Source organism: Naumovozyma castellii, chromosome 7 (assembly GCF_000237345.1).
Source record: "Naumovozyma castellii chromosome 7, complete genome".
Lineage (NCBI taxonomy): Eukaryota > Fungi > Ascomycota > Saccharomycetes > Saccharomycetales > Saccharomycetaceae > Naumovozyma > Naumovozyma castellii.
The window spans coordinates 337337-362586 of NC_016497.1; the positions used below are offsets into that span (position 1 = coordinate 337337).

At 37.3% G+C, this 25250-nt stretch overlaps 13 protein-coding genes across 13 annotated transcripts; 4 read left to right on the forward strand and 9 right to left on the reverse strand.

Moving 5' to 3' along the window:
- Positions 1–557: 557 nt before the first annotated feature.
- NCAS0G01880 (uncharacterized protein) lies at positions 558–1571 on the forward strand (the record flags this gene model as incomplete). The annotated part of the gene is made up of 1 exon (XM_003677380.1): positions 558–1571. One exon carries the CDS (start codon positions 558–560, stop codon positions 1569–1571), a length of 1014 nt encoding a protein of 337 aa, XP_003677428.1.
- Positions 1572–2251: 680 nt separating this feature from the next.
- Positions 2252–3319, reverse strand: NCAS0G01890 (uncharacterized protein; the record flags this gene model as incomplete). The annotated part of the gene is made up of 1 exon (XM_003677381.1): positions 2252–3319. The coding sequence occupies one exon, from the start codon at positions 3317–3319 to the stop codon at positions 2252–2254; it is 1068 nt and encodes a 355-aa protein (XP_003677429.1).
- A 611-nt stretch (positions 3320–3930) lies between these two features.
- On the forward strand, positions 3931–5175 carry PBR1 (putative oxidoreductase; the record flags this gene model as incomplete). The annotated part of the gene is made up of 1 exon (XM_003677382.1): positions 3931–5175. One exon carries the CDS (start codon positions 3931–3933, stop codon positions 5173–5175), a length of 1245 nt encoding a protein of 414 aa, XP_003677430.1.
- A 249-nt stretch (positions 5176–5424) lies between these two features.
- On the reverse strand, positions 5425–6300 carry RHO5 (Rho family GTPase RHO5; the record flags this gene model as incomplete). Its single annotated transcript, XM_003677383.1, has 1 exon — positions 5425–6300. The coding sequence occupies one exon, from the start codon at positions 6298–6300 to the stop codon at positions 5425–5427; it is 876 nt and encodes a 291-aa protein (XP_003677431.1).
- A 648-nt stretch (positions 6301–6948) lies between these two features.
- On the forward strand, positions 6949–7683 carry RPS3 (40S ribosomal protein uS3; the record flags this gene model as incomplete). Its single annotated transcript, XM_003677384.1, has 1 exon — positions 6949–7683. One exon carries the CDS (start codon positions 6949–6951, stop codon positions 7681–7683), a length of 735 nt encoding a protein of 244 aa, XP_003677432.1.
- A 104-nt stretch (positions 7684–7787) lies between these two features.
- Positions 7788–8723, reverse strand: MRPL22 (mitochondrial 54S ribosomal protein uL22m; the record flags this gene model as incomplete). Its single annotated transcript, XM_003677385.1, has 1 exon — positions 7788–8723. The coding sequence occupies one exon, from the start codon at positions 8721–8723 to the stop codon at positions 7788–7790; it is 936 nt and encodes a 311-aa protein (XP_003677433.1).
- A 195-nt stretch (positions 8724–8918) lies between these two features.
- TDA7 (Tda7p) lies at positions 8919–10613 on the reverse strand (the record flags this gene model as incomplete). The annotated part of the gene is made up of 1 exon (XM_003677386.1): positions 8919–10613. The coding sequence occupies one exon, from the start codon at positions 10611–10613 to the stop codon at positions 8919–8921; it is 1695 nt and encodes a 564-aa protein (XP_003677434.1).
- Positions 10614–11296: 683 nt separating this feature from the next.
- Positions 11297–12511, reverse strand: NOP13 (Nop13p; the record flags this gene model as incomplete). The annotated part of the gene is made up of 1 exon (XM_003677387.1): positions 11297–12511. One exon carries the CDS (start codon positions 12509–12511, stop codon positions 11297–11299), a length of 1215 nt encoding a protein of 404 aa, XP_003677435.1.
- A 905-nt stretch (positions 12512–13416) lies between these two features.
- Positions 13417–14601, reverse strand: MDG1 (Mdg1p; the record flags this gene model as incomplete). Its single annotated transcript, XM_003677388.1, has 1 exon — positions 13417–14601. The coding sequence occupies one exon, from the start codon at positions 14599–14601 to the stop codon at positions 13417–13419; it is 1185 nt and encodes a 394-aa protein (XP_003677436.1).
- A 356-nt stretch (positions 14602–14957) lies between these two features.
- On the forward strand, positions 14958–19964 carry APC1 (anaphase promoting complex subunit 1; the record flags this gene model as incomplete). The annotated part of the gene is made up of 1 exon (XM_003677389.1): positions 14958–19964. One exon carries the CDS (start codon positions 14958–14960, stop codon positions 19962–19964), a length of 5007 nt encoding a protein of 1668 aa, XP_003677437.1.
- Positions 19965–20226: 262 nt separating this feature from the next.
- Positions 20227–21735, reverse strand: PSD1 (phosphatidylserine decarboxylase 1; the record flags this gene model as incomplete). Its single annotated transcript, XM_003677390.1, has 1 exon — positions 20227–21735. One exon carries the CDS (start codon positions 21733–21735, stop codon positions 20227–20229), a length of 1509 nt encoding a protein of 502 aa, XP_003677438.1.
- A 441-nt stretch (positions 21736–22176) lies between these two features.
- On the reverse strand, positions 22177–22965 carry FMP41 (Fmp41p; the record flags this gene model as incomplete). The annotated part of the gene is made up of 1 exon (XM_003677391.1): positions 22177–22965. The coding sequence occupies one exon, from the start codon at positions 22963–22965 to the stop codon at positions 22177–22179; it is 789 nt and encodes a 262-aa protein (XP_003677439.1).
- A 265-nt stretch (positions 22966–23230) lies between these two features.
- On the reverse strand, positions 23231–24886 carry SKO1 (Sko1p; the record flags this gene model as incomplete). Its single annotated transcript, XM_003677392.1, has 1 exon — positions 23231–24886. One exon carries the CDS (start codon positions 24884–24886, stop codon positions 23231–23233), a length of 1656 nt encoding a protein of 551 aa, XP_003677440.1.
- Between the last annotated feature and the right edge of the window lie 364 nt (positions 24887–25250).

The window sequence follows — 25250 nt, forward strand, 5'->3', positions numbered from 1 at the left end:
ATCCTCATTTCATATAAATACATAAATCTACTTTATATATTTCTCTAATCAAATATTCCAATTGCATTTAAAAAAAAATTGAACGTTCCATTCTCGTCTTCGAAGAAAAATAACGTAGCGTTCATGCTCAATATCGGGAAAAATACCACATACAAATAACTATCACCATTGTAAGGAACATATAATGTGGTAAACTGGTTTAGGCTTTTTTCTAAGTACAGATAACCTTAAGATCATTCAGTTCTTCATGCCGTTGCGTGTGTTTTTTGTTAGTGTTGCTAGACACTATCACATTGAATCAACTAAAACACAAAATATCTGCAAGAGGAAAGACACAGTTTCTCGACAGAGAGTTTGATGTCAGATCGCAGTTGCTATTTACCAAGCCATAACAAAAGAACACGGCTACTAATTTTCTATCAACAATAATTCGTAATTTCCCAACCCCGAAAAAAAAAGTCCGAGCTGACAAAAAAAGTGAAATATATTCCAGAAAAGGTAAGCCATCAACGTCCCTTTACAGTACATGCAATTGTTAAAAGGGTGGGGTATCTACAATGGATTTTGAGTGTGATAACGGGTTAAGGTTAACAAGGTATTTGGATGAGAACCTTACTCTGACTCAAAAGGTTTTGCAAAAGTCAAAGTATTCTCTTCTTCATCATATCCTATCGCTAGGTCTCGATTGGACTTCGAGAAAAAGTTTTAGGACAGGTTTTTGGAGGGTCGCTGAACCAATGTGGTTTTACGTCTCCCAAACTACTGAACAACAAAGACTTTGGGATTACATTCTGACGTGCTACACGAGCGATGATCCATCTTGTTTGGATATGTCACCAGAGGAGGAACAGCACATGGAATCTTTATTCGATAGAGAGACTCCCATTCTTTCATTATATGGACTGGATTCTTTACAAGAGAGCATGTTCATTTCATGCTACATACCAGAAGGATGCAGAGATATTTTTAGATGGGCCGATTCAGACTGTTATGAAGCTATTTTCAAGTCGTCTAATACCTCGGTACGTAAAACCATTTATCCAAGACGAACATTTTTGAAACGGTACTATCCGCCCTGGCTGACTAACTGTCTCCCAGCATCCTCATATTCAAATGTTCCATTCCCAGTATTTTTCTTTAAATGTCAGAAAAAAACTGCAGTCCTTTACCGAGACCTTCTGTTAGTGTATAGACGGAGGGCAATAGTTCGTGGGCTTGAACCTACGATAGGCAATATTATCGATATATTTCGTAACCCACCTTATGAGATTCTAATTTATTTTTCGAAAGATGGAAATATCCAGTACATGCCAGTTTATCACGATAACGATGTGACAGTGCCAGAAATTGAATGCTACCAGAAGGTCTTTCTATGGAAGTTGGACATGATGACGAGGAGAAAGACAGGGGGCATTCTTGGCTTTATAGAAAGTTGCCGCAGCAAGAAGTATGAATTTGGTTTGGAGTGCTTGAACTTTGCGACATTTGAGGAGTTCACCAAACGTTTCGATTGTGTTAGCCCTGAGAGTGTTGTTCTTGATAGCATTTTCACTGACTCTGACATCCTCTAGAAAGATATACGTCTGAAGAGGCCTCACATCTGGTAATCCTCATTGTTAGGAATATTTCTAGTTTCTTTATATTGATTGTTTGTCTCAGAAGCACCCACACTTTACTTATTACTGGTGGATTCTCAATTTCCACTATTGAAAATATTATTACATAGTTATAAATAAAAAAATAGTGGTACTTACATATTTAGTCTTGTCACATGTCTTGGGGCGGTTCTCAGTTTTTTTACTAGTATATTCTATTCGTTTCCAAGTGCTGGCATATCAGTCAAATCTGTATTAACCCAGCATATTACCACATTATCTCACAATTCATATGCTCTTAGTTTCATTCAAAGAGAAAAAACGGCCTCATTGGTTTCTGCTTTTGAGATATATCTTAACGTTTTTAGTTACCGGTCCTACCCCAAAGCTCACTTTTACATTTCAATTCAGGATCACAGCAAAGTTTGTTCAATTCATAATACCTATTTCCTCTTCCATTTATTTATTTCTTAGTTTATACTTATCGTTGCCTCATAATCTTCTCTTATTGTCGTATGTCCTAGTGCATTTCAAAATATTTTTACTTATCGGTCTCATTTTAAAATGTTTTCTTAGAGTAGGTGCATCAGTCAATCTTGTATTACAATACCCACTTTGGCGCTATGAAGAGGTTCTTTTCCTTATCGTAGGTAATGTTAAATGTGTTCGTTGCCACTTTCAATGTTATTTTGGTTGTTATGTTCAGCGTTATTTTGACTGTTACCGTTCTTCTTTTTTTCCTTCCATGGCTTTAACCAATAGGTTTCCCTGTAAATAGAAACCATTTGGGGGTCAAGCTTCTTAAAAAATATCCTTTCAATTATTGGGCGTATAAAGAGCACACCCAGTGATAACACTGACCATGCACCCCATCCAAAACCTCCCAGAGACACATGGCGTAGTAATAGGCCAGCCAAAATAAATTGAACAATCAATAATACCCAATTAATTATTCTTATCCAGTATTGGATTAAAAGAATCCTAGAAAATCCATTGATTTCTTTGTACAGGTCAATCTCAAATTTTTTGATATATCTTAACGACAGTTCCTCTTCTTTTTTTATTTCTGGAACTCTCCTCCAGAAAAAAAATCTGCCGTTAATCTTCTGCAGAACTGCTTTATTATAATCTGACTTAAATCTTAATACTTCCACCATTTCTTTTTCTTTTTTGATTACCTGGCGGGAGTATGCTATATCATCATCAGTAAATTCTAGGGTGAGTTTCTTAGGTTTGCATGCAACCCTAATATCGTGATTAATTTTATCTTCTGTATATTCATGCAACTTTGATATCACAGTTTTAATTGGCTTTTTTTTCTTTTCTTTATCTTTGAAACATTCCTTTAAAAGATAGGTGCTTAGACTGTTAATAAGAGATGGTGTTCGGACGTAAAGGAAAATTGTTTCCCGATATTGATTAATTAAGCATTGGCAAACCCCACAGCGTGGGTATTCTTGGCTTATAACTAACTCATAATATTTCCATTCTTTATTTTCAGGTAAGTTGGGGGTGAAATCCTCATTGCTAATTATAATGGACCTAACCCCGAGATAAGAACCATTATTAAAATTGGTAATGACTGTCTCTTTGCTTTCTTCAGTAATTCCTTGCTGGGATATTCTCTTTACTAGAATGCTGGAAGAAGGGGAAGGTGAATGTGTCAATAAAGAGAAATTAGAGCTTTCATTTTGGTTGGACATTTCATAAATTTCGTTGTTCATAATGAAGTATCGTATCTATTTTGGTTGGTAGTGTTATCAGAAACTGTGTTGTCAATAATCTTAGTTAACCACACCAACTGATTGTAAAAACAACTGGAAAGAATAGAAGTATTGCATAAAACAAAACATGAATATAACAGTCTTTTATAGTTTGTGTCAACTACAAAAATCAACTTATATAGTCATCTTTTGTTTTTTTTGTGTCATTAGTAGTGTCAATGACCTACTTATACTGGACAAACCCTAATGTTTTCTAAACTTTTAGCTGCGGTGTCTGGAGGTTGTGCCCTACCCGCTTGCTCTAAAATTAAACTTCTGCTAGTGACAGGTTGATCTCCCTTTTTAAAGAAAGAGGGACTGCTAACTGGAACTAAATTGGAAAAAGCATCTTTGGTTGTTCAATGGGAAGGACTCTCCAGGATAAAGAAGCATTGGACAATCTGTATACGTAGTTTAATCTGAAAGATGCTCTCCCCTCCACGCGTAAAGTGGTCTTAACACACACAACGCGAGATTTTTCAATGAATTATTTAATATGACAATGGATAATGGGTACCATCAACTTCAATAACATTTAGGCACATATCAGTACAACGCCAAGATAAAAAAAAATGCCCTTGAACATCCTTGGAACCGCCCTATTTGAAGGGACAGACCAAATTCCGTATTATTCCACCATTAGAGCAGTGGCACCCTATGCAGCTGTTGCAGGAGCAATCAAGTATTGGTCTCGTGGTCCCTCCAACACCTGGGAGAGGAAACTACATGGGAAGGTGTATTTGGTTACTGGTGCGACGTCTCAAAGTATGGGGACCTCAGTTGTTTTGCAAATGGCGCAATTGGGGGCACAATTGATTATCTTAACGAGAGAGATTGATCAATGGTCGACTGAATGGTGTGAAGATTTGAGAGATAGGACCGGTAATGAATTGATCTTTATGGAGAAGTGTGATTTGGCTGATCTTTGGGATGTGAGGAAGTTTGCAACTAGTTGGTTGGATAATTCACCACCGAGGAGATTGGATGGGATTATTTGTATGTCAGGGGAGATGCAACCTTGGGGGATCCCACGATTATCTGTCCCCAAGAGAAGATCTTCACATGATGGGTTGGAGTTACAAATGGCTACGAATTTCATTGGTGTGTTCCATTTGATTAATTTGTTACAACCAAGTTTTAAAGCACAACCTCCTGATAGAGATGTTAGAATCATATTGACCACTTGTTGGTTACAAGTTATGGGTGATATAAATTTGGATGATCCCTTATGGCAAGATGTTAAATTTGATAGTTCGTTCAAATTTTTTTGTAGCAGTAAATTACAATTGGGTCTTTGTATGATGGAATTACAGAGAAGATTATTGCAAGAGATGCAAAAGGGTAAGACTCAAGATGGTGTACAAAGAACAGGGTTGAATGTTAGTGTTACGATGGTGCAACCTGGTACCATGAGATCACCAAGTTTACGAAGGGTTATTAGTAATGGATCCATTATTGTATTGATTGTGTTGTATTGTGTTATTCTTTATCCGATTTTATGGTTGTTTACTAAGAGTGGTAATCGTGGTGCTCAAAGTATATTATATGCTCTTATGACACCAGAATTGGAGGAAATTAATTTAAAGGATGATAAAGTTAAATATATATCGGATTGTTCCATTGTTAAATTTTCACGTAAGGAATTTGATGATGAAGAGTTACAAAGGAAATTATTTGACACTACAGAGAAGAAAATATTTGAATTAGAGAAGCAAATGGCCATTAAGAGGAAGTCCGCCAAGACGAGTGGTGGAAAGGGCAAGGAGGCAGGCAAGAATCAAAAGAAGAAGAAGAAGAAAGTTACGAAATCTAGCTAGTTTTATATGATAGAAACAAATATGGTATTAAAGATTATTTCTATACAAAGTAAACATGTAATTTATTTATTTATTTATTTTTTCGTTAACATAAATTTATCATTAGGTGAATGATGTAATTCGTCTTTTGTATGTGTGTGTGTGTGTATATTTGATTTTGGAATGGAATTAATAACCTGCATTAAATATTTTCTGATCCAAACCAATTTTGTGAATATTAAATATTGATGATGATGTGGTGCGATAGGGTTACAAGATAATACAATCTCCTGAACTCTTTTTCGATTTTCCTTGTTTCTTTGATTTCGTAGAGTGCTGAGTGTGTGATGATGTCTTTGGTTTGTTGATCTTCTTCTGAGGAGGAGGATGTTGTTGTTGTTTCGATGATTCTTTACTCTTTGCAGGGACTTTATTCTCCTTCTCGTGTTGCTTTTGTTGGTCCTTTCTTTTCTGTTCCTCCAACTCCTTAGCCTTCACCCTTTCAGTTCTTCTCAATCTTTCAGGTTCAAAAACCACATATTGCACGGCCTTCTCAAAGACTTCTCTCACACCCATCTGAGTAGCAGCGGAACATTCCACGTACCCCAAGAACCCATACTTGTCGACGACTTGATCGATCTGGTCCCTCGTAATGAACTGTGAGTTTGTCTCTTGCAATTTCTTCTGCACCGCTTCATCATCTCTCAAATCCGCCTTTGTGCCAATCAACATGATGGGCAACTTGCCAAATTGCAAGAACAATTCCGAGCTCTCGACGTTAGCGTTCTGTTTGATCTCCGGGAGCCACTTATCCACGACGTTCTCGAAACTGGAGAGTTCAGCGACGGAGAAACAAATGAGGAAGACGTCCGTTTGTGGGTATGAGAGGGGTCTCAATCTGTCGTATTCCTCCTGGCCGGCGGTATCCCAGAGGTTCAACTTGAACAGTTCCAGATGGTCGTTCTCGTTCTCGTTGGCCAGGGATTCCCTGGAGAGGAAGGGGTCCCTCAGGGAGATGGTGGTGGAGTAGTTGTCGAAGACGGTGGGGATGTAGTCCTGAGGGAAGGTGTTGGTGGTGTAGGAGATCAGGAGGGATGTTTTCCCGACTGCCCCGTCGCCCACTATGACTGTTTTGATCTGTCTCATGTGTTTGCGGTGTTGTTGGAGAGTAGAGTAGAGGAGAGGAGTGTGTGTGTTTGTTTGTTTGTCTTACTTATTTATGTGTGGTGGTTTGTATAAGCACGAAGGTACGTTGCCAGTTGCCAGTGAGCGAGGCAAGCAGATAAGGTTTCGCAGGCTCGGATGGGGCAGGGAGTGGTAGGCCTTTGTTCAGCGCAGGATCCACGATTGTACGTGGGAGCAAGAATCCTCAAATCGTTGTAGCGACGGCAGACACGCACTGCAGGCTGCTCATTGTTGTGTCGTGGAGAATGTCTGTTGTTGTCGAGAGGATCACAGCAACGAGCAGCGAGCAAGCAAAAGTTAGGGCATGGTCCCTCGTTTCAGCATGACGCCTGCGGTTCCGTTGCGGTTTTTCTTGCAAGAGAAGGAGAAAAGGAGAAGTTCGTTTCTTGTGACTGCTCTCGGGTGTCTGGGTGTCCGCCCGTGCATCCTGTTCCGCTCTTTTTTCATTTCTCTCTTTCGCCCGTTTCTTCTGTTTGCTCTTCCGACAAGCAAGCAATCAGTCGACCGCTGGCAACCGTACTTACTTGAAATCTGTATTTCAGTCCCAACTGCTTCACTCACAACTCTCTAATACAAGAAACCAACTCACAGCACTCAACACAAACAAAGATGGTTGCCCTAATTTCCAAGAAGAGAAAGCTTGTAGCTGACGGTGTCTTCTACGCCGAATTGAACGAATTCTTCACCAGAGAATTGGCCGAAGAAGGTTACTCAGGTGTCGAAGTCCGTGTCACTCCAACCAAGACCGAAGTCATCATCAGAGCCACCAGAACTCAAGACGTCTTGGGTGAAAACGGTAGAAGAATCAACGAATTGACTTTGTTGGTCCAAAAGAGATTCAAGTACGCTCCAGGTACCATCGTCTTGTACGCTGAAAGAGTTCAAGACCGTGGTTTGTCCGCCATTGCCCAAGCTGAATCCATGAAATTCAAGTTGTTGAACGGTTTGGCTATCAGAAGAGCCGCCTACGGTGTCGTCAGATACGTCATGGAATCCGGTGCTAAGGGTTGTGAAGTCGTCGTCTCCGGTAAGTTAAGAGCTGCTAGAGCCAAGGCTATGAAGTTCTCTGATGGGTTCTTGATCCACTCCGGTCAACCTGTCAACGATTTCATCGACACCGCCACTAGACACGTCTTGATGAGACAAGGTGTCTTGGGTATTAAGGTTAAGATTATGAGAGACCCTGCTACCGCTAAGACTGGTCCAAGAGCTTTGCCAGATGCTGTCACCATTGTTGAACCAAAGGATGAAGAACCTGTCTTGGCCCCATCCGTCAAGGACTACAGACCAGCTGTCACTGAAGCCGCTGCTGAAGCCACTGAAGAAGTTGAAGCTTCTGCTTAAATAATTTAAGATTATCTATGTACTTCGTTGTTACAATTCATAAATAAAATCGTTTATTATTATTTTTTTTAAACTCTAAATACAAGTAAATTTGTTGTTGTTCATCACCATTTATAAACACCTCCCGTCACACCACGTACTGGTTTATCAGCTAATTGAACCCATGGCTTTCTTCTCTGCAATTTCAATTCTGCCTCATAAGCCAATCTCTTCTTCGTCACACTCTTCGTCTTCAATATACATCTCACATGAACATATCGATGTCTCAACACACCAGTTCTACCTCGAGCCTTATAATCTATCCTTTTCAACCATTTACCATCACTACCAGTCCAAATCTGTGAAATATATAAATCATCTGCATCTAACCCTAACTTCTCACCATCTGTAATACCCCTCTCTAACAATCCAGCAACATCACGAGCAATCTGCTTTTGAGAAAAATGACATTGAGTTAAAGCCTTCTTAACGTCCAACCCATTAAGCATCCTTAGCAATAACGTTGCCTTCTTCATCGACGATTTGATCCTAAACGATTTCAAATAAACGGATGGCTCCAACACATCAATCTCCCTACGAGTTAAATGTAATTTATATTGCTGTTTCGTGGAAGGTAAAGTCACTACCGTCTCCTCTTTGTAAAACCCATCATTAAGTTTACAATTCTCTTCGTAAATTTCTCTCTTCAAGGGACTTAACAACAGATGAGGTGCCAACTTCTCAGAAGGTCGTAAACTCTTAATATATTTCTGTAATTCTCCATCACTTTCCATAGTAATGGAATCCTTCTTCTTCTTGGTCAATTTACCATCAGATCCTTCATCTCCTTGATTCACTAACAAATTAGACATCTTATCGGGACTATCATCCTTCTCAATATCAAACTTCTCATTCAACTTACCCAGAAGAGATCCACCACTACCACTCGCCGCATTATTATAGAACAAGGGAGTCAAATGGAGAGATCTACTCCTTATCGCAACAGACTTTCTCAGGACAGAACAAAGAATCCCAGTGTTGAAAGTAAAGGGACTTAGCATATCTTAATGGTCGTGTCACTCGTTCAACCTTCTCTTTTACTCTTGTCTTTAGGCTATCTTTCATTCATTCATTCCTTTAAATAAAATCAATATTCCCATACCTGCAAGAAGAAGCGGGCGACGGACCGATAATTATTTAGCCTGACATGCGAAACAAAATAAAATTATCAATATCTATCTATCTACTTACATACTCTATATTATCTCTCTTAAAAATCCATTCGCCAATTGTGCACTGTTCCTATTATCTTCAAAATCTGACCCAAGCCGTATAGAATTCGACGACATGGAGGAATATGAACCACTATTTATGGTGGACCCTATTGACGATCCTGTCAATGACGAATTAAGGGAAAACCTATTATCATGAGGCAAAGTTGATGCTCGCACCCCACCGTTCCTAGGAGGTGGCACCACTGGTTTATTGAAATTAAATTCTTGTCTAAAGGGATTACTATCCATGGAAGAATCATTCTTCCCCGTGTAATACCTGTGACCTCCGGAAAATGATCCAGTATTGAACCTTCCCTCAACGTCACTACCCTTGAGGCAACTTTCTCTTTCCCCCCTCCCTCTCCTTCTCCTCTTAAAAACAAACCAGACGAGAAGGGAACAAATTAGAATACCACATACACCTCCAATGACACCCCCAATGATCGCTCCTTTGTTTGTAATCCTCGAATGAGAAGCACTGGGTTCCCCCGTATTGTCCAATGACCCACCATTAAGCCAATTCTGATACAATTTGGTGTCCTTTGTTATAGTGGGCGTGGAAATGTCGAAAGTGGATGTGGCGTCCCCCGTGATTGTTGCGGTCGTTACAATCCCAGTGAGGAATGAAGTCCTGCTATCAGTAAATTCATATGTCTGTGTATAGACAACGGCCACCGGGTCCCGAGTTCGTAAGACCCTTGAAGTGGTAAGGCTGGTATTGTAAATTTGGGATTCAGTTGAAGAAGGGAAGATTGTCGAAGTTGAATAAGTGGTACTGACAAAACTAGTGCTTGCTCTCGATGACTTTTTTTCTTCAACCGATGAAGATGAAATGGAGCCCCCTGTAGACAATGAAGAGGTGGTGTTAGTAATTTTAGTGACTGAGTGTGGTGACATGGTTGGTCTTTCCACCGTCGAATCTATTGTTGTTACATTAAGCGGAACGGTTGAGGCGGCAGTTGTTGACCTGTACGAAGAAAGTTTCGTTGAACTGGTCGTTACTTCACTTGAGAAAGTATAATTGTGCACTGTTGCTTTCACTGTTGAGCTTAATGAAGGGGAAGGAGAAAGATAAGTTAACGATGGAGTTTGTAATACGGGAATTGTCATTTGTGAGGTAATAAATGTATTGTTTAATGTAGACAGCATTTCAAAGTTTGTTGAACTTGTATCAAACAGTGAGTTAGCCATCCTAGTTGAACTAACTACTCCTACCATTGAGGATTCTTCTCTAGGTAAATTAAGGGACTCGACTAAGGCTGTGGTTGAGCTTGTTTGGAGTTGAGTTGAGGATAATGTTTGTTGTGAAAAATGACTGGATAAAGGTGAATTATTAACCGTGGACAATAAAGATGAGCCCATATCTCCATTTAAGTTACTTAAAGATGAAGTTTCTTGATATTGCTGTGAAGAACTAACATCATTGAAACTATGTGCAGCACTCCCAGATGATACTGCATTGGTAAACGAACTTAGAGATGGCAAAGATGTTGTCGTTGGCTGTACCACTGAGAATATAGATGAATGATTTTCTACTGATTTTCCACTAGACAGGACAGTGGAATAATATTGAGGGGTCGTTGGGTATGTAGAACTTATATCTGAAAAATGAGAAAACTGATCAAACTCCGCTGAACTGTAACCAAAAGTCCCGTTTAGATTCATGTTTGTAATCATAAATAAATACCAAACTTTTTTTTAATATCCAGTAGGTTTTTTAGTTTGAGGTTTGTTCTATTTCTCTATTACGGATCCAATTCTTCATTTTCTTGATTTGGTTGCTTATTCAAAATTTCTCGATAAAATCGTCTGAGGCGGCAAAACTCCGAAAAGGAAGACGTCAAAAATTATTAATAGAACATCCCTTATATTGTCGCCTCATTCAAAAAGAGGGCAAAAACAATAAGATAAATGAAAATAAACCTATCAGCAAGCCATTTTCTGGTAACTAAGTCTCAAAATATTTGGGTCACATCTTTGTAAAAAAAAGTATTCTGATTTATTTATATCACCATTGTTTTTTTTAAATTTGGCAAATAACAAAATAGTAAAAAGTTCAATACATTAGTAAACACTAAAATTGACATTTCTTTAAAATATTTTCTTCTCTGGTTATTGTCACAAATATAGTGTTTTTGAAATCATTGGACTGTATGCACGAACTACTTTACCAACTTTTATCAATATACTTAAATATAAGTTAACAAAGATCTCCTTTGATTCACTATTCCTCTTATATTTTTAAATAGTAACTTTTGAAAACTTACCAAACAAACAGGTGATCCTTCAGAATAGAAGAATGTCATCAGAGAAACACAATATTTTACATCTTATTCTATCAATTACTTACATGTCAATACTTAACCAAATGTCACTTTCTTACCTTGAGATGGAACAATTGCAGCTGAACCTCTTTGAGCCGATCTTAAAGCAACACTACTTTTCACTCTGTTATTTGAATCAACATGATTCCTACGGGTTGTACTGGCCTTCTTTACTGTCCTATGTGGTGTTGAAGGCTTATCTTCAGAACGGAAATCTGATTTTCTTTCTTGATTATGACTTGGAATGTCGAAGGATTTTCTTGGCTCCACTGGATCTCTTCTTTTAACTTGTCTCTTACTTCTATCTTCACCATATTCCATTCTAATGGGTCTTGCTGCTATCTTTCTACATGTCTTATCCTTTAGAGCGTTTGTGGCACCCTCTTCACTTCTGAAATCAATAAATGCAAAACCTTTACACTTACCACTATCTTGGAATGTAGCCATACGTATCTTAACAATCTCACCACAGTGTTGGAAATGTTTTTTTAGAAGCTCATCTGTAGTATCAAAGGAAAGATTACCGACAAATAGAATTCTCGAAGGAGGATTCTTCGATAGAGAAACTAGATCATTCTTATCCGGTCTACCTTCATAACTCTTTGAGTCTTTGATCAACATATTTCTTCCATTCAATTGGGATTCACTTAATTTGATAATAGATTCCATTTGTTCGTTTGTCTTAAAATCCATGTAACAAAATCCCTTATTTTTAATCTTCTTACCATCGTTATGAGCTAATGGCATGTGAACTCTAACGATATCTTCTTCTGTAACTTTGCCGACTTCATTTTCTCTGGTCTTTGCGGTGAAGAGTTTGATTAATTCTTCCTTAGTAGTATCAAAGGTTAAATTACCGATCCAGACTCCAAATTTCTTCTCTTTCTCCTTCTTTGGCTTCTTTTCCTTCACTTCTCCCTTTTCGTCACTTGTGTTACCATCTGGTGCTTCACCTTCCTTTTCTGCCTTAGTTTTAACTTCCGCTTCCTTTTTATATTCTTCAATGGATGAAGGATCAATATTATATTTAGCATTTAATTCTTCTAATGTGATCTTACCTCTTCTCAACAAACGTTTTTGTTTCTTTGACAAAGGAACAGAACTCTGCATATCAATTTCAATCTCATCTTCGGCCTTTCTTTTCTTTGTGGGATCTAAAAGAGCCTTTGCTATTTGTTCCTTCTTAGTTTCGTCTTCCATCGTTACTGGAACTTCTTCAGTTTTTGGCATTGTTTGTTCAACGTCACTCATTTCAACAAATAGTATAATGATTCACAGACTCCTATTTTGTCTTTGAAAAAAGTCTATTATGTTGTAATTAAGCAATCACTTCTATTGGTTTTTACGTATAGTAAAGCTCATCGGAAAATTTTCATATTTTCCAATTTTTTTTTTTTTGACACTTAAAAATTTTATTGCGTCACAAAAGATGTTGGTATATACACTAGAAAGTGAAAGTTAATCCCAATTCTGTATCACCTTACAGAGGAACCACGTTACCAACATTTTCTGGCTACAGGTGTGGTTAAAGGAATAAAAGCATTTATTTTTTTGGAATTTTTTTGGGTTACTTAGTACGTTATTTAGCCCCGTGGTTTTGTAAACTTCTATTTGGTCATAATCGTAAAACAAACAATTGCAAAGCCTAGGGAACAAACTTTTTTGTTCCCTAGGCAAAATGCTCAAACCCCTAACTATCTAGAACACCGATAAAGGAATGAATTTGATCAAGAACAGCTGGATTACACATGACTGTGTTAATATTCGTGACTAACCAATCGGATAGTGCGGAATAAATAAATTTAGCTACTGAATCTCTGGCCACCAACGCTTGTGAGTAATTTAGATTAGAGACAATTTTCTCAGACCTAGTAACGATTTGCTTTTTTGTGATCCACTTGGCGAAATTGGAAGGATCGCACCTAGTAATTCACACGCAATTTTTAGATTAGGTTCATCTGAGACTCTGCTCTTACTTTCAGTGGACAATCCCAATTGAACATCAAACTTTTATATACATATAAAAAAAAAACTTTTCAATTAAGACATTAAGGGGGTATATGATATAAAGAATAGAATAATAATTAAATAGTATTGGACAATAGCAATTAAAGGGGGTTTCTTTAGGCTAAGTTTAGGATTACAGTTTTGTGTCATCAAAACAATATCTTTCTAAGTTTTCCCAACTTTCCTTTCTTTGCAGGCTCAGTATCTGTCTTGACAGTGCCACCGGTGATAATTGGTTTCTTTGCTTGTGTACTCTTTGGTTTGTTTGTTGGAGTTTTTTGTTTACTATTCTTAACGGCCGAGTTAGTTCCTGTTTTAGCGCTTGGTTTCTTGCCTACTTTGCTTTTTTCTTTCATTGAATTTATTTGTACATCCTTTACCTTCTTTTCTGGCTCCTGTATTGAGGGGATTTCAACACTATTCTTTGGAGTATCACTAATTTTTACCTCAGGCTCAAGTATTTTCTGAGCTATCGCATCACTTTGAATAGCCTCAGATTCAAGAGGGTTTTCAATTTTATCTTCTGAAGGTGCATCGGCAACCATTTCTGGCGTACTAAATTCCTTGTTTGGTTCTAAACCATGATGTGTTACTTCTTCAGTAAGGGACCCATCATCTGTCATGTTTTCTGCATCTTTTAGTTCAATAAGTTCTTGGGATATTTCGACTCTTTCTCCAGTTTTCTTATTTTTGCGAAAAACTCTTCTTATTTTATATTTTCTTCGTTTTGAACTCGTTCCATCTGAGCTTTTCGATGTAGGTTTTTCTGATGTCTCAGGATTTGAAGCATGTTTCTGTTCACCCTCAACTGTAGTAGGTTGTTCCTCTCCGACTTTCTCTTTCTCTAGAGGAGTAGAAACGCCATTGCTTGAATAAATTGGTAAAATATGATTATCTTCACCCTCAAGTGGAACCTCAGTTACAAATTTCTCTTCAATAATTTGGATTTCATCATTCAGCTCATTCAATTCACCTTCCAACTGTCTAATCTCAGTAGTCTCGTCATCGTTGACAACATTGTCTACTTCGACACCTGTGTCCCTCTTTGGCATAACCTGTTCCAAATCCCAGTCATCGATAAAGTTATTTTCTATCCCTCTCCAGTCAACTTCCGTCTTGTAGTTTCTGTTGACATACCATACACCGTCAACAATAAACTTAAAAAAGAACTTCTCCCTAACTTGAACAGGAAAAGTCACAAAAAACTGTTCGTTTGCTGTATCTTTGTTCATGTGGATAGATCCTTTCCAATCGTCAAACGAACCTGTAAACACGACATCATTAGGGGTTGCATCTGGCCAAGTGAATGTATATTCTGTAATTGTACTTGACATGATAATTATTTATTACACTCTTGTCAATTAGTCTTCTTTTGTTAGTTGTTATGATGGTTCACTTATGAGAAGTTTACAAAAAGTGATGTGATAGATAAAGAAAGGAGAGGAGAACTCCTAAGTTATCAAGGATATATATATATGCCAAACGAACTTTTTTAAAGGGTCAGACATATTCCCGACGGTAATTATGTTATCCGTCGGAGAAAACTCCAGATGAATCTTCGAATTTACAACTAGTAAATAACAGTGTCTTTGTGATGGGATCATTGTTCCAACAGCTCAAATAATTCACAGTTCCAGAAACTGACGAAAGGGAAACGAAACGGGGCAGTCGTAGGGATATTTCTGATTAGATGAGGACTTCAACGCAAAATTTGTTAAAGAATGGTCTTTATGAACGTTTCAGACAAGATCCCAAAGGTCGAGGTGAAATTTGGATTGATCCATCGGAGCAGATATTGGAATGGTTTGTTGGTGGTCAATGCATTAAACGTTTTAAGTTTGGAGAACCAATTATTAATGCTGGTGTGGTTGATTTCGAAAAGGCTTCAGATTGTCTCGTGATCGTTCTTCAAGACACTGCACATGTGTACTATCTGAAGTCCGGAGACTCTACATGTGTATGCTTTCCATTCTCAATATCCAATGCATTTTTCTATTGTCATGGCCTGATTTTAGAAAGGAAGAGTGGTGCAACTCTTGAATGGGATAATACAGAACAGCAATACAAATTTATTACATTAACTGATCCGATGGCGGCCTTTGGGTTTTTATTCTTCTCAGTAAAACAATCTCAAGAAGAACTACAGAACCTCACAATGGTCTCCTTCCCAAGAACCGATAAATTCTCAATAACTGCGTTGTTCGATGAGACGACTTTGACCCTAAATTTATATTACACCCAAATTCTTTCAAGCAAACAACAATACCCACTTAATAAGTCTCAAAATGATTATCAAAGTATATCTGGTGCTACAACGTCAAACGATTATAGTAGCCATAACAACAAAAATTTACGAAAAATATCATTATTAAATAGAAGATCCACTTCAATGAACACAACTAACAACGACAACGACGACATATCATCATTATTAAGTAGAGAGGATCATCGAATAAGTTCTCAGAATTTTACGAAACGAAGCCTTTCCGCCACTTTAGATCGCATGAGTAATTCTGCCATAATATCACCGAATGTCGACTTCAATCTTAATTCCCCATTCCAAGCCATTCAAGAAGATTCTGGCCAGGCAATTCTTTCAAAAGATATTGTACTTACTAAAATATCGTCACTAGCTCTCCCTTCTACTCTTTGCTTGAAAGAAACTCCTTTAAAATATATTCCTTTAACTTACGACATGCAGGAGGCCCTGATTATATTTCACCCTTCCTCCCAATTCAGCAAGATTTGGCTTATAAAACTAATACCGGGTGTGATTGAGTCGCCATCATTTAGAAAATATGGTGAATCATTACCAGAAATGATATCATTATCCAATGTTGATATGTCAGAACCATTTATGGACCTTAATCCCTATTATCATGATAATTTATCGGGAACACTCGTACGTACCCATATAGATGAGCGAGAAAGATTTTTTTCACTGTACAATCCATTTCTACAAATATCTTCACCTTTAACTAAAGCAAGAATATATGATCAGGATAATCATAAAAATCCAATAGATCTTTTAATTAACGACAGAGATTTTTTTCTTCCTCCATCAACGACCTTAGTATCACTATGTTTTAAAGCTTTCTTCTGGGTTTGTCATCCAACAATTTATTACTCGTTGGCATACATGTGGCAATATACATTTGAGGTACTGAAAAATCAGCAAGAGATGAAGGATCTACCTCTAACTACCTTGGAATTTCAATGTTTAAAAATGATTTTGCAAAACTTGATTATGAACTCAACTGATTCACAGGGATATCCTGACTTATTTTTAAATTCACTCTTTAATAACTTGCGCAATCTATCTTTAGTAGAGATGCTACCAAGAATGGTAGTGGGCTTACATTTAATTCGAGAAGAACTATTACTAGATATTTTTTGTGAAAATGATGTAAACGTTTTAACTGAATTTCTACAGTTTGCAATGGAAGCTATGAATTGGCCTGCAAACTGGAAGCAATATTACCAGCTTTCCTTTAACACGTCAAGTAAACCCCTCAACTCAGACGTCAAATTTACTTTACCAACTGACGAACCTCCCTCAATAATGAAATCACTTTATAGCATAACGAAAAATAGCAAAATTCCAATTACGCGGTTTATAACTTTCTCCAGGCTTGTCAATGCAGACGCAAGTATTGATTTGTTAATTACACCAAGATGTTTTAAACTATTGAGACTATATGAATTAACTCATTCCTACGGTTATTCTGATGCAGATATTCTTGATATTTTAACTGAATTGGCGATAACACATTTAGAATTAGAGACATTCCCACTTGGCGTATTAACTCCACTAAAGACCACCATAAGAATAATTGAAAGTAAGCTATCACAAATAACCAAGGATGTTGATTTATCTGTCTTATCAAGACCTGATTTAGAAATATCAGTTTCGAATATTAAGAGAATAAAGTATGGAAAAAATCCTACTTCTGGATTACAAAGAGACAACTCGAAACAACGTCTACTATGTAACAGGATAAAAGCAATAAGAAACATCAATGAGAGGCCACCCAATATATACGATATCATATCAGATGTTGTGAAAGATGCAATGCAGTCATCTGGAGAGGATAGTAACTTATTTTCCACACAAAAGGGAACAAACGGGGAAAGAAACAATAATTTTGATACTGCCTTCACTAATATACATGCAGACCAACTATTTCCACAAGATCGAAGATATTACCAAATATTGTCACTATTAGATTATAATCGTACACAAAGAATACTATTCATGCCAAAAGAGGCTGATTATGGTATTTTATTACAGAGAAAGAAGGTAATTATCAGTATAACAAGTGTAAGAACATGTTATGCTGCATTGGGAAGGAGTGCCATTTTATATGCTTCTGAATCTCCATTATCAACCCAAAAATGGTCTCATAAAGAGCTAAATTTGTCCTTTATATTCCCTGATGGAACAAGAATGTCACCTGATGAAGAATCCATAAAAGACTTAGTCCTAATGGGACAGTTTCATACAGGTGTAAACTCTGGATTATCAATTTCTAGGCAAACATCGAACATCACTGGAAGTTGGATCGTTTTTAACAAACCTCAAGAACTAGATGCTCAGCATGGTGGGTTTCTGTTGGGGCTAGGACTGAATGGCCATTTGAAGAATCTTGAAGAGTGGCATGTTTACAATTATCTGAGTCCAAAGAATACACATGTAAGTGTTGGTCTCTTATTAGGTATGTGCGCCAGTTTAAAAGAAACAATGGATTTGAAGTTAACAAAAGTTTTGAGTGTCCATATCGTTGCCTTACTCCCTCCTGGTTCAAGTGATTTAAATATAAATATTGGGGTCCAGACCGTTAGTTTAGTAGGTTTGGGACTACTCTACCAGAATTCGCGACACAAGCGAATGAGTGATCTATTGTTATCTCAAATTTCATCAATGGTAAATGTGAATGATGAATCGCAAGTGAATGAGAGCTACAGGATAGGTGCTGGTATAGCCTTAGGATTAATAAATATGAACGCTTACGGAAAAAATCGCTGTGATAACTCACAGTCTAATAGTGATGAAGATCTAGAAGATATGGACGAGGAACCGTTACCTATTCCTGATTTTTCAACAGCAAAGGATAGAGTATCTACCGAATTAATAGAATCACTGATTTCAATAGTAACAGACGTTTATGATGTAGAACCCTCATGGATACCCGAAGCCAGTCATATCGGGGCGGTTATGGCACTTATTCTTATTTTCCTAAAATCAAATAATTATGGAATTGCATCAAAACTAAGACCTGATATGGACTTAACAAGACCTCAGAATGGACATCCCGAAATGTTTCTGTTTAGAGAATGGTCATATCATATGATTATGTGGAATTCAGTTAACAGCAACCTTTCGTTCTTGTTAGATAAAATCGATAAGGAAAAAATTTCCAATTTTGACTCAGACATTGTTCCGATCTACTTTATAATTGCTGGACGAGCCTTATCAGTTGGTATTAAATATTCTTCAAGTGGATCTTTTGAAGTCCGAGACAATCTTTTATTGTTAATTGATAGATTTATTCCATTTTACCAATATCCTGGAAAACGTGCGCCTGATTTCCGGTCGATCATAAATTCCCTAACCATCCTGGTAAACATATTAATCATTTCCGTAAGTATGGTAATGTGCTCAACTGGTGATTTAGAAGTTCTTAAAAGAATAAGATATCTTCATGAAACAATCTTAGGTGTCAACTCAGACCTATACGCCAGTAGGAATGCCGACATCGAAGAAGAGACGGACCGCGTATGTTCAGAAGCATCGAGAGATCTACGCGAACCCTCGGACGATACAGGGTCGCCTGACAGTAACACGGCAAACCCAGGTGATAGCGACTATAACAGCGACGATGATGATCCTGTCAGTGGAAAAAACGACTTAGGTGAAGACGAAGGTACCGATTTTGAGTACCATATTCCAAAATATATTTCCACGAATCTTGCATTGGGATTCTTATTTTTAGGCTCTGGTCAATATGCTTTAAACACTTCTAGTGTGTCCACTACAGCATACCTTATATTATCAGTCTTACCCCTATATATGATTGATGGCCCGCTAGAAGATTGCTTGAAATACTTCTGGAGTATGAGCATCGAATCACGATGTCTGGTGGTCAAAGACTCTATTACAGGTAACGTACTCGACAATGTTCCTGTTAATATTATTCAGCGGTCAAGCAATGACGGCGAATTACTTTCAAGAGAAGTCATTTCCCCATGCTTGCTACCAGATATTAGACTTATAAGAAAAATATCAGTCTCGTCAAAAGATTATTTCCCATTGGAAATTGAATTTGATGAAGACATTCGACCTGAACTATATTTTAACAGCGGTACAGTAATCTATATCAAACCACGCTTAAATAATGATTCGGCTAATGAAAATGAGATGTTTGACAATACTAAAGACCTTCAATCTACGCTAAAGAGAAAAATAAATGATCTAGAGGACCATCCGGCTGTGGAAGCACCTAGATTTGCGTCTAGTTTGTTTGAAAGATTAAATGTTGGAAATGAGACAGTCATTGAACTAGAAACCGCTTTTTCTAATGAAGGCCGCCCGATTAGTATATCAGAAACGTTGAACCAAAATATGACATTTTCAGACGTCAATAAAGGAAATGTGGTAGACTATGAACTGGAGCTGTGGAGAAATGAACACTTGTGACATTGACAAACCAAGCCTTGATATTTGGAGTATATCTCCTTATATATATATATAGATAAACCGACCTCTTTAAATGTTTACATTATAGAAAAAAGATTATAACTACTAATCAATTTTATCTTGAAGACCTGAAACGTGAAGCTGCGACGTCAAAAACAAACTTATAGAATAATTAGAAATTAGTTTACTATAGATAAAAGGAAAGGAAGAATAATAATAATGCAAAGTTTATATATACGTAGCAGAACAACTTTTATTTTTTTTATTCCGCTTTACCCAATGTCTGACCCATCTTAACTTTATCACCCACCTTCAAATTAAATTTAAAATTAGTTGGTGCTTCAAAGCATAATACAACTGTACTACCTAACTCAAAGCCACCCATTTCTTCACCCTTCATTAGTGGCATCCCACCAAGTATCTTGCTTGCATTCTCATATATGGCTTCATAACAAATATGTGGATCTTTATGTTTATTTCTCTTTACATTTGTCACCAATTCTTTATCAAAATTCAGTTTAATAGAACCAACATTGGTGGCACCTACAGGGGTCATACTAAAAAATCCATGTTTCCAATAACCTAGTAATGAGACACGTTCATTTAATACGAAAAGATTTGGGAAATTTCTTTGGAAGTACGGAGCAACTGAGAAAAGATCACCTGGAAAATGACGACGCACTTTACATACCCAATCAATTGGCGAATGGAAATGGTGATAATCACCAGGTGCCAAATAGATCACTGCGAAATATAGTTCTGTATCCACCGGATCAGTGGATGCCATTCTATAAGATGGATAGCTTAGTGATAATTCACTTAGTAATTTCACTGTTTTGGATGCCCCAGATTGGAATTGTTGTAGGGATTTATCACCTTCATTTTTAATATTAATATACCGTGGATCCTCTAGTTCTCCAGTTGGAACTTGTGCTAAATTAAATTCATGTTCTTCAGCAAACTCTTTATGTTTAACTTCTTCCGATCTTAGATTTAAGTTGGATTCACTCTTAAACATAAGTGGATCCGAGTGAGTACCCAAAAATTCTTTGATGGAATATGTCAACCCTTTAACCTGTTCGATGGCACCAGTATCTGAATCAATAATACCAATTTGTAATATCTGACCATCACTGGGACAGACAATAACGTTTTCCCCAGGAGATATTGGTCTTACTTCAGGTTTAATATTACGATAGAAGAATTCGGATAGGTTAGCATAATGAGCAAAATTAGGATCTTCCATTTCATCCAGGTTGACATTGAATAAATAAGAATAGAATTGATAACCAATGGGTCGCAACCAAAGCGGTAGAGTTAAAGAATTCACCTTCCCCCATAAACGAGAAATAGCATTCAGTGGTAGCGTAGAATAGCAAAAGAATAACCAATCATTGTTAAAGATTTTAATTCGTTTATATTTTTTCTTGTTCTTATTTATTTCATCATTCTCATTGGCGTTCTCATGCATTGCATCCAATTGTTCATTTCTAGCGACTAATAAAATGGTTCCAATCACTAAAGTAACACCGGTAAAAACGGCCCATTTCATTAAGATCGGACTAACTGCTTTTTTGTTTACTGCAGCAGCCTTTGCACGATTCACTAAGTTATCTGACCTTTTGGAGTTCTGATTTATAAACATATTACTTGAGAATTTCCTATTCCATAATATGGAAGTCCTATCACGCAATTGTCTCCCGGTGGCCATCTTCACCATCGAGGTTCTGTTTGACAGTATCGTCTTCCCGTGAGTTAAAATAGCTTTCATCGAGATTTTACGTTATTTTAAGTGGAGGGTCACTTGAACGATAGGTTTTAGGTAAATCTAGAGTCAATTCAGGATGTTAGAATGTTCGCTTTCTCTATGTAAAAAGCAATTTCTCGAGATATAAACTGACGATAGCAAGATAATTTTGCCTGGGTCTGTACCAACACTAATTTCCTTGTATAAGTCTTCCACTTGACGACGCTCGGTTCACCTAGTTCCCTAACTAAGGTTTGTATTGTGGAACTGCTTAATATTATTAATTCTCCTATGACATCTATTTTCGTTCCATTAAAGTGTCCATTTTGTTTTGTTTTGTTCGCGTCAGACCCTAGGTCATAAAGGTTGTACCCTAGGGTTGATACCGATGAGTTAAGTAATACTTGTATTTAGTTTATAAGAACTACTATCTAAATTTATCTGCTGTGGTTTGATCCGATCTGGTCAGGTTTCTCTGTATTCGTAAGGTCCTGGACGTTCTTTGCACTCAAATTTCATGTCTACTACTTGTTTCCCGTTATAGAATAATTCACCAGATATCACATCGCCGATTTTCACTTCACCAACACCCTCTGGTGTCCCAGTCAAAATGATATCACCTGGCTCCAAAGATACCATTGTTGAAATCACTTGAATAATTTTATGCAAGGGATTAAGCATCAAACTGGAATCGCCGTCTTGTCTGACGCTCCCATTGACTTTGCAAACTAGTCTAAAAGCGTCCTGTAAGTTTTCCTTATCTTGAATCAATTGATCCTTTGGAATAAAATGCGAGATGGGTAGGAAAGTATCGAACCCCTTAGCAATTGACCATGGAAGTCCCTTCTTCTTGGCTTCGAATTGAACATTACGTCCCGTCAAATCAAATGCCAATGAAATACCCTTGATGTAATTAAAAACATCATTAGCTTTGATGTCCCCAGGTTGTGCATTTGATACATATTTGTCCATAACGATTGCCAATTCTACTTCGTGATGAACTAGCACACCTTTTGGGATATAGATGGGGCCTGGGTTGGATCCATCTTCATTTAGGCCATGGAAACTGGAATCTTCAGGTAAGATTTTCGATTCCTTGTGCCTGATATCAAATGGTGTCACTATGCTCGAGGAGGGCTTAAGGAAAAAGAATGGTTGCTTTGGAGTGGCGCTGTTTAGTTCCTTGATGTGAGCTGCATAATTACGGCCGATACAAACAATCTTCTTGGCTGCCTTCAAATAATTATAACTCATTGCTTATTGAGTTGCTGGAGATGATATCTTCTTAAAGCTACAGATGAATATCTTTTAGATACTGAATCTCTGTTTCTCTGTTTTTCCTCGATTTCAAAGTCCAAGTCATCCAGAAAGTATGAAAAAGAGTCATGATAGGGCGATTCCCATTGGAAAAAATTAATGAGTTCCGTTCTCTTCTAAAATTTATAAATCTATTTAAATAATATATATAAATGTTTGAATATTGTTTTGTTTATAAGATGGTGGTTGAGATGTGTGTCATCTACGAGTATCCTGTTCCATTGCTAGTATCATTAGTACCAACATTAGTATTATTCGTGTCTATGCCTGCAGTAGAACTTGGGAAATTGCTTGAATTCGAATTAGGATTTGTATAATTTGGTATCAAAGATGTACGTCTTGATTGCTCGTCCAAAGAACTTATTGAATTTTTACTGGTACCGTTAGCATTATCAATCCCATCTCCATTATGTGCCTTCGGATTAGTTCCCTTTCTTTGATAAAATTTAGTTTGAGTTAGCATTCTCTTCATTTGTGCAATTAAGGCCATTGAAGACTGTACATCATTAGTAGAAACAGATTTTTCCAGTGCCCCAATTAATGAATTGGGATCCATATACGTTGAAGCATTGTTATTATCTTGTGAAGGAATAACACCAACAAATCTTTGCATCATCTTTGTATAATCTGCATATTCTACTTCATAAAAATTTAAATCATTCTCAATTTTCTTAATGTATTCCTTCTTACGTTTTCTGAATTTAGATGCTGCTACACGGTTTCTTTCAAGGAACTCTTTCCTCTTACGATCTTGCTCATCTTCATTATCATAATTTGTGTTATCATTATCATTTATGTCTTCACTTTTTTCGTTGAAAGTGGGATAATCTTTAATCGAGGATTTCCTACTGTTTGTATTTGTAGTTGTGTAACTTCTTTTCCTTTTCTTGTTTGCAGTTGCCGCTGTTGTCGTCGTCTTGGTTGTGTGCTGTGTGAGTCCTTGAGAAGTAATAGCATTATTTGATGTATTATTAATTGCATTGGTTGTGCTTGTAGGCGAAGCATTAGGGTTCAACCCTAGGATGGAAGTGATTCCCGGTGTAAACGGGCCATTGATAGTATTTTGGGTTAATACCCCTCCATTAGTTGCATTAGATGCAATATTGGGATTTGACGCGGCCGTTGTACCTTCCGATGATGATAATCCAGTCTGTGAGATTGATGGTAATATGGGATATGAAAAATTTTGCCCCATTATTCCTGGCGTCAACCCTGTCCTTATGCTCGATTCATTGGGGGTTAAGCCAGTCTTTGGTAAATTAAACATAAAACTAGTTAATTGACCCTCCATGGAATGCTTTATACTACTAGTGGTGTTGCTATTAGTTACGTCGTTAGGAGCTTCATTTCCTGTGGATGTGGTAGATCCTCTATTGTTTTGACTTATTAAGGGAGACATAGTTGTTGCCAATAATGATCCCGCTGAAGGTGGGGCTAATAAAGCTGATGGATTTGAATTTGCCTGTTGCATTTGGTTTGGTGATAAAAGTAAAGGTGGAAGGCGTTTGGATCCACCTGGCGTGAGCATACCTGGACTTGTTATTGTTGGTGGGCGTTGTGAACTAAACAGCATAGGTGATCCCTTCTTTTCTTCTTGAGTTGTCGCACTATTTGATGAACTATTCTGGTTAGCTGATGTTGCAACTGTCATATCAGATATGCTTAGATTGCTAGTCCTCTCCATGGATTGATTCTGTGGCGGCACATTATTTAATGCAAATGTAGCACTATCAGGTATTTCCTCTTTCTTCACATATGCTTGTCCTGATGGGACAGACGTTGTGCTGAAACTTTGTTCGAATGGATTTGGTTCCAAATCAAATGATGAAACTGATTTACCAGAACGTTGTGTATCCATGGTTGCTTTGAATATCTAGGCTTGTCTTAAATGGTACGTTCTCTTTATAACAATGTAATGGATTTAGTAGAATCTAAGTACAGCTATTTTTCTGTACCTTGTTTGAATTAGGTTGTTATTTTAGCTTATAATCTCGTAGATTCCCCGGATTGATAAACAAACGGACAAATGATGACAGCGAGACAATTAAATCGGAGACCAGTTGATGCTTTGACTGGATATTGTCGTTCCTATATGAAAAAGCACGTCCTGAGTCGGTTGTTTGGTAGACGTTGTTGTTCCTAGTGTTTATCTATAACTTACTTTTTGCTTATTTATCCAAAATTTTCCACGTCATTTCTATTTTCCTTTGTTGAAATGAATG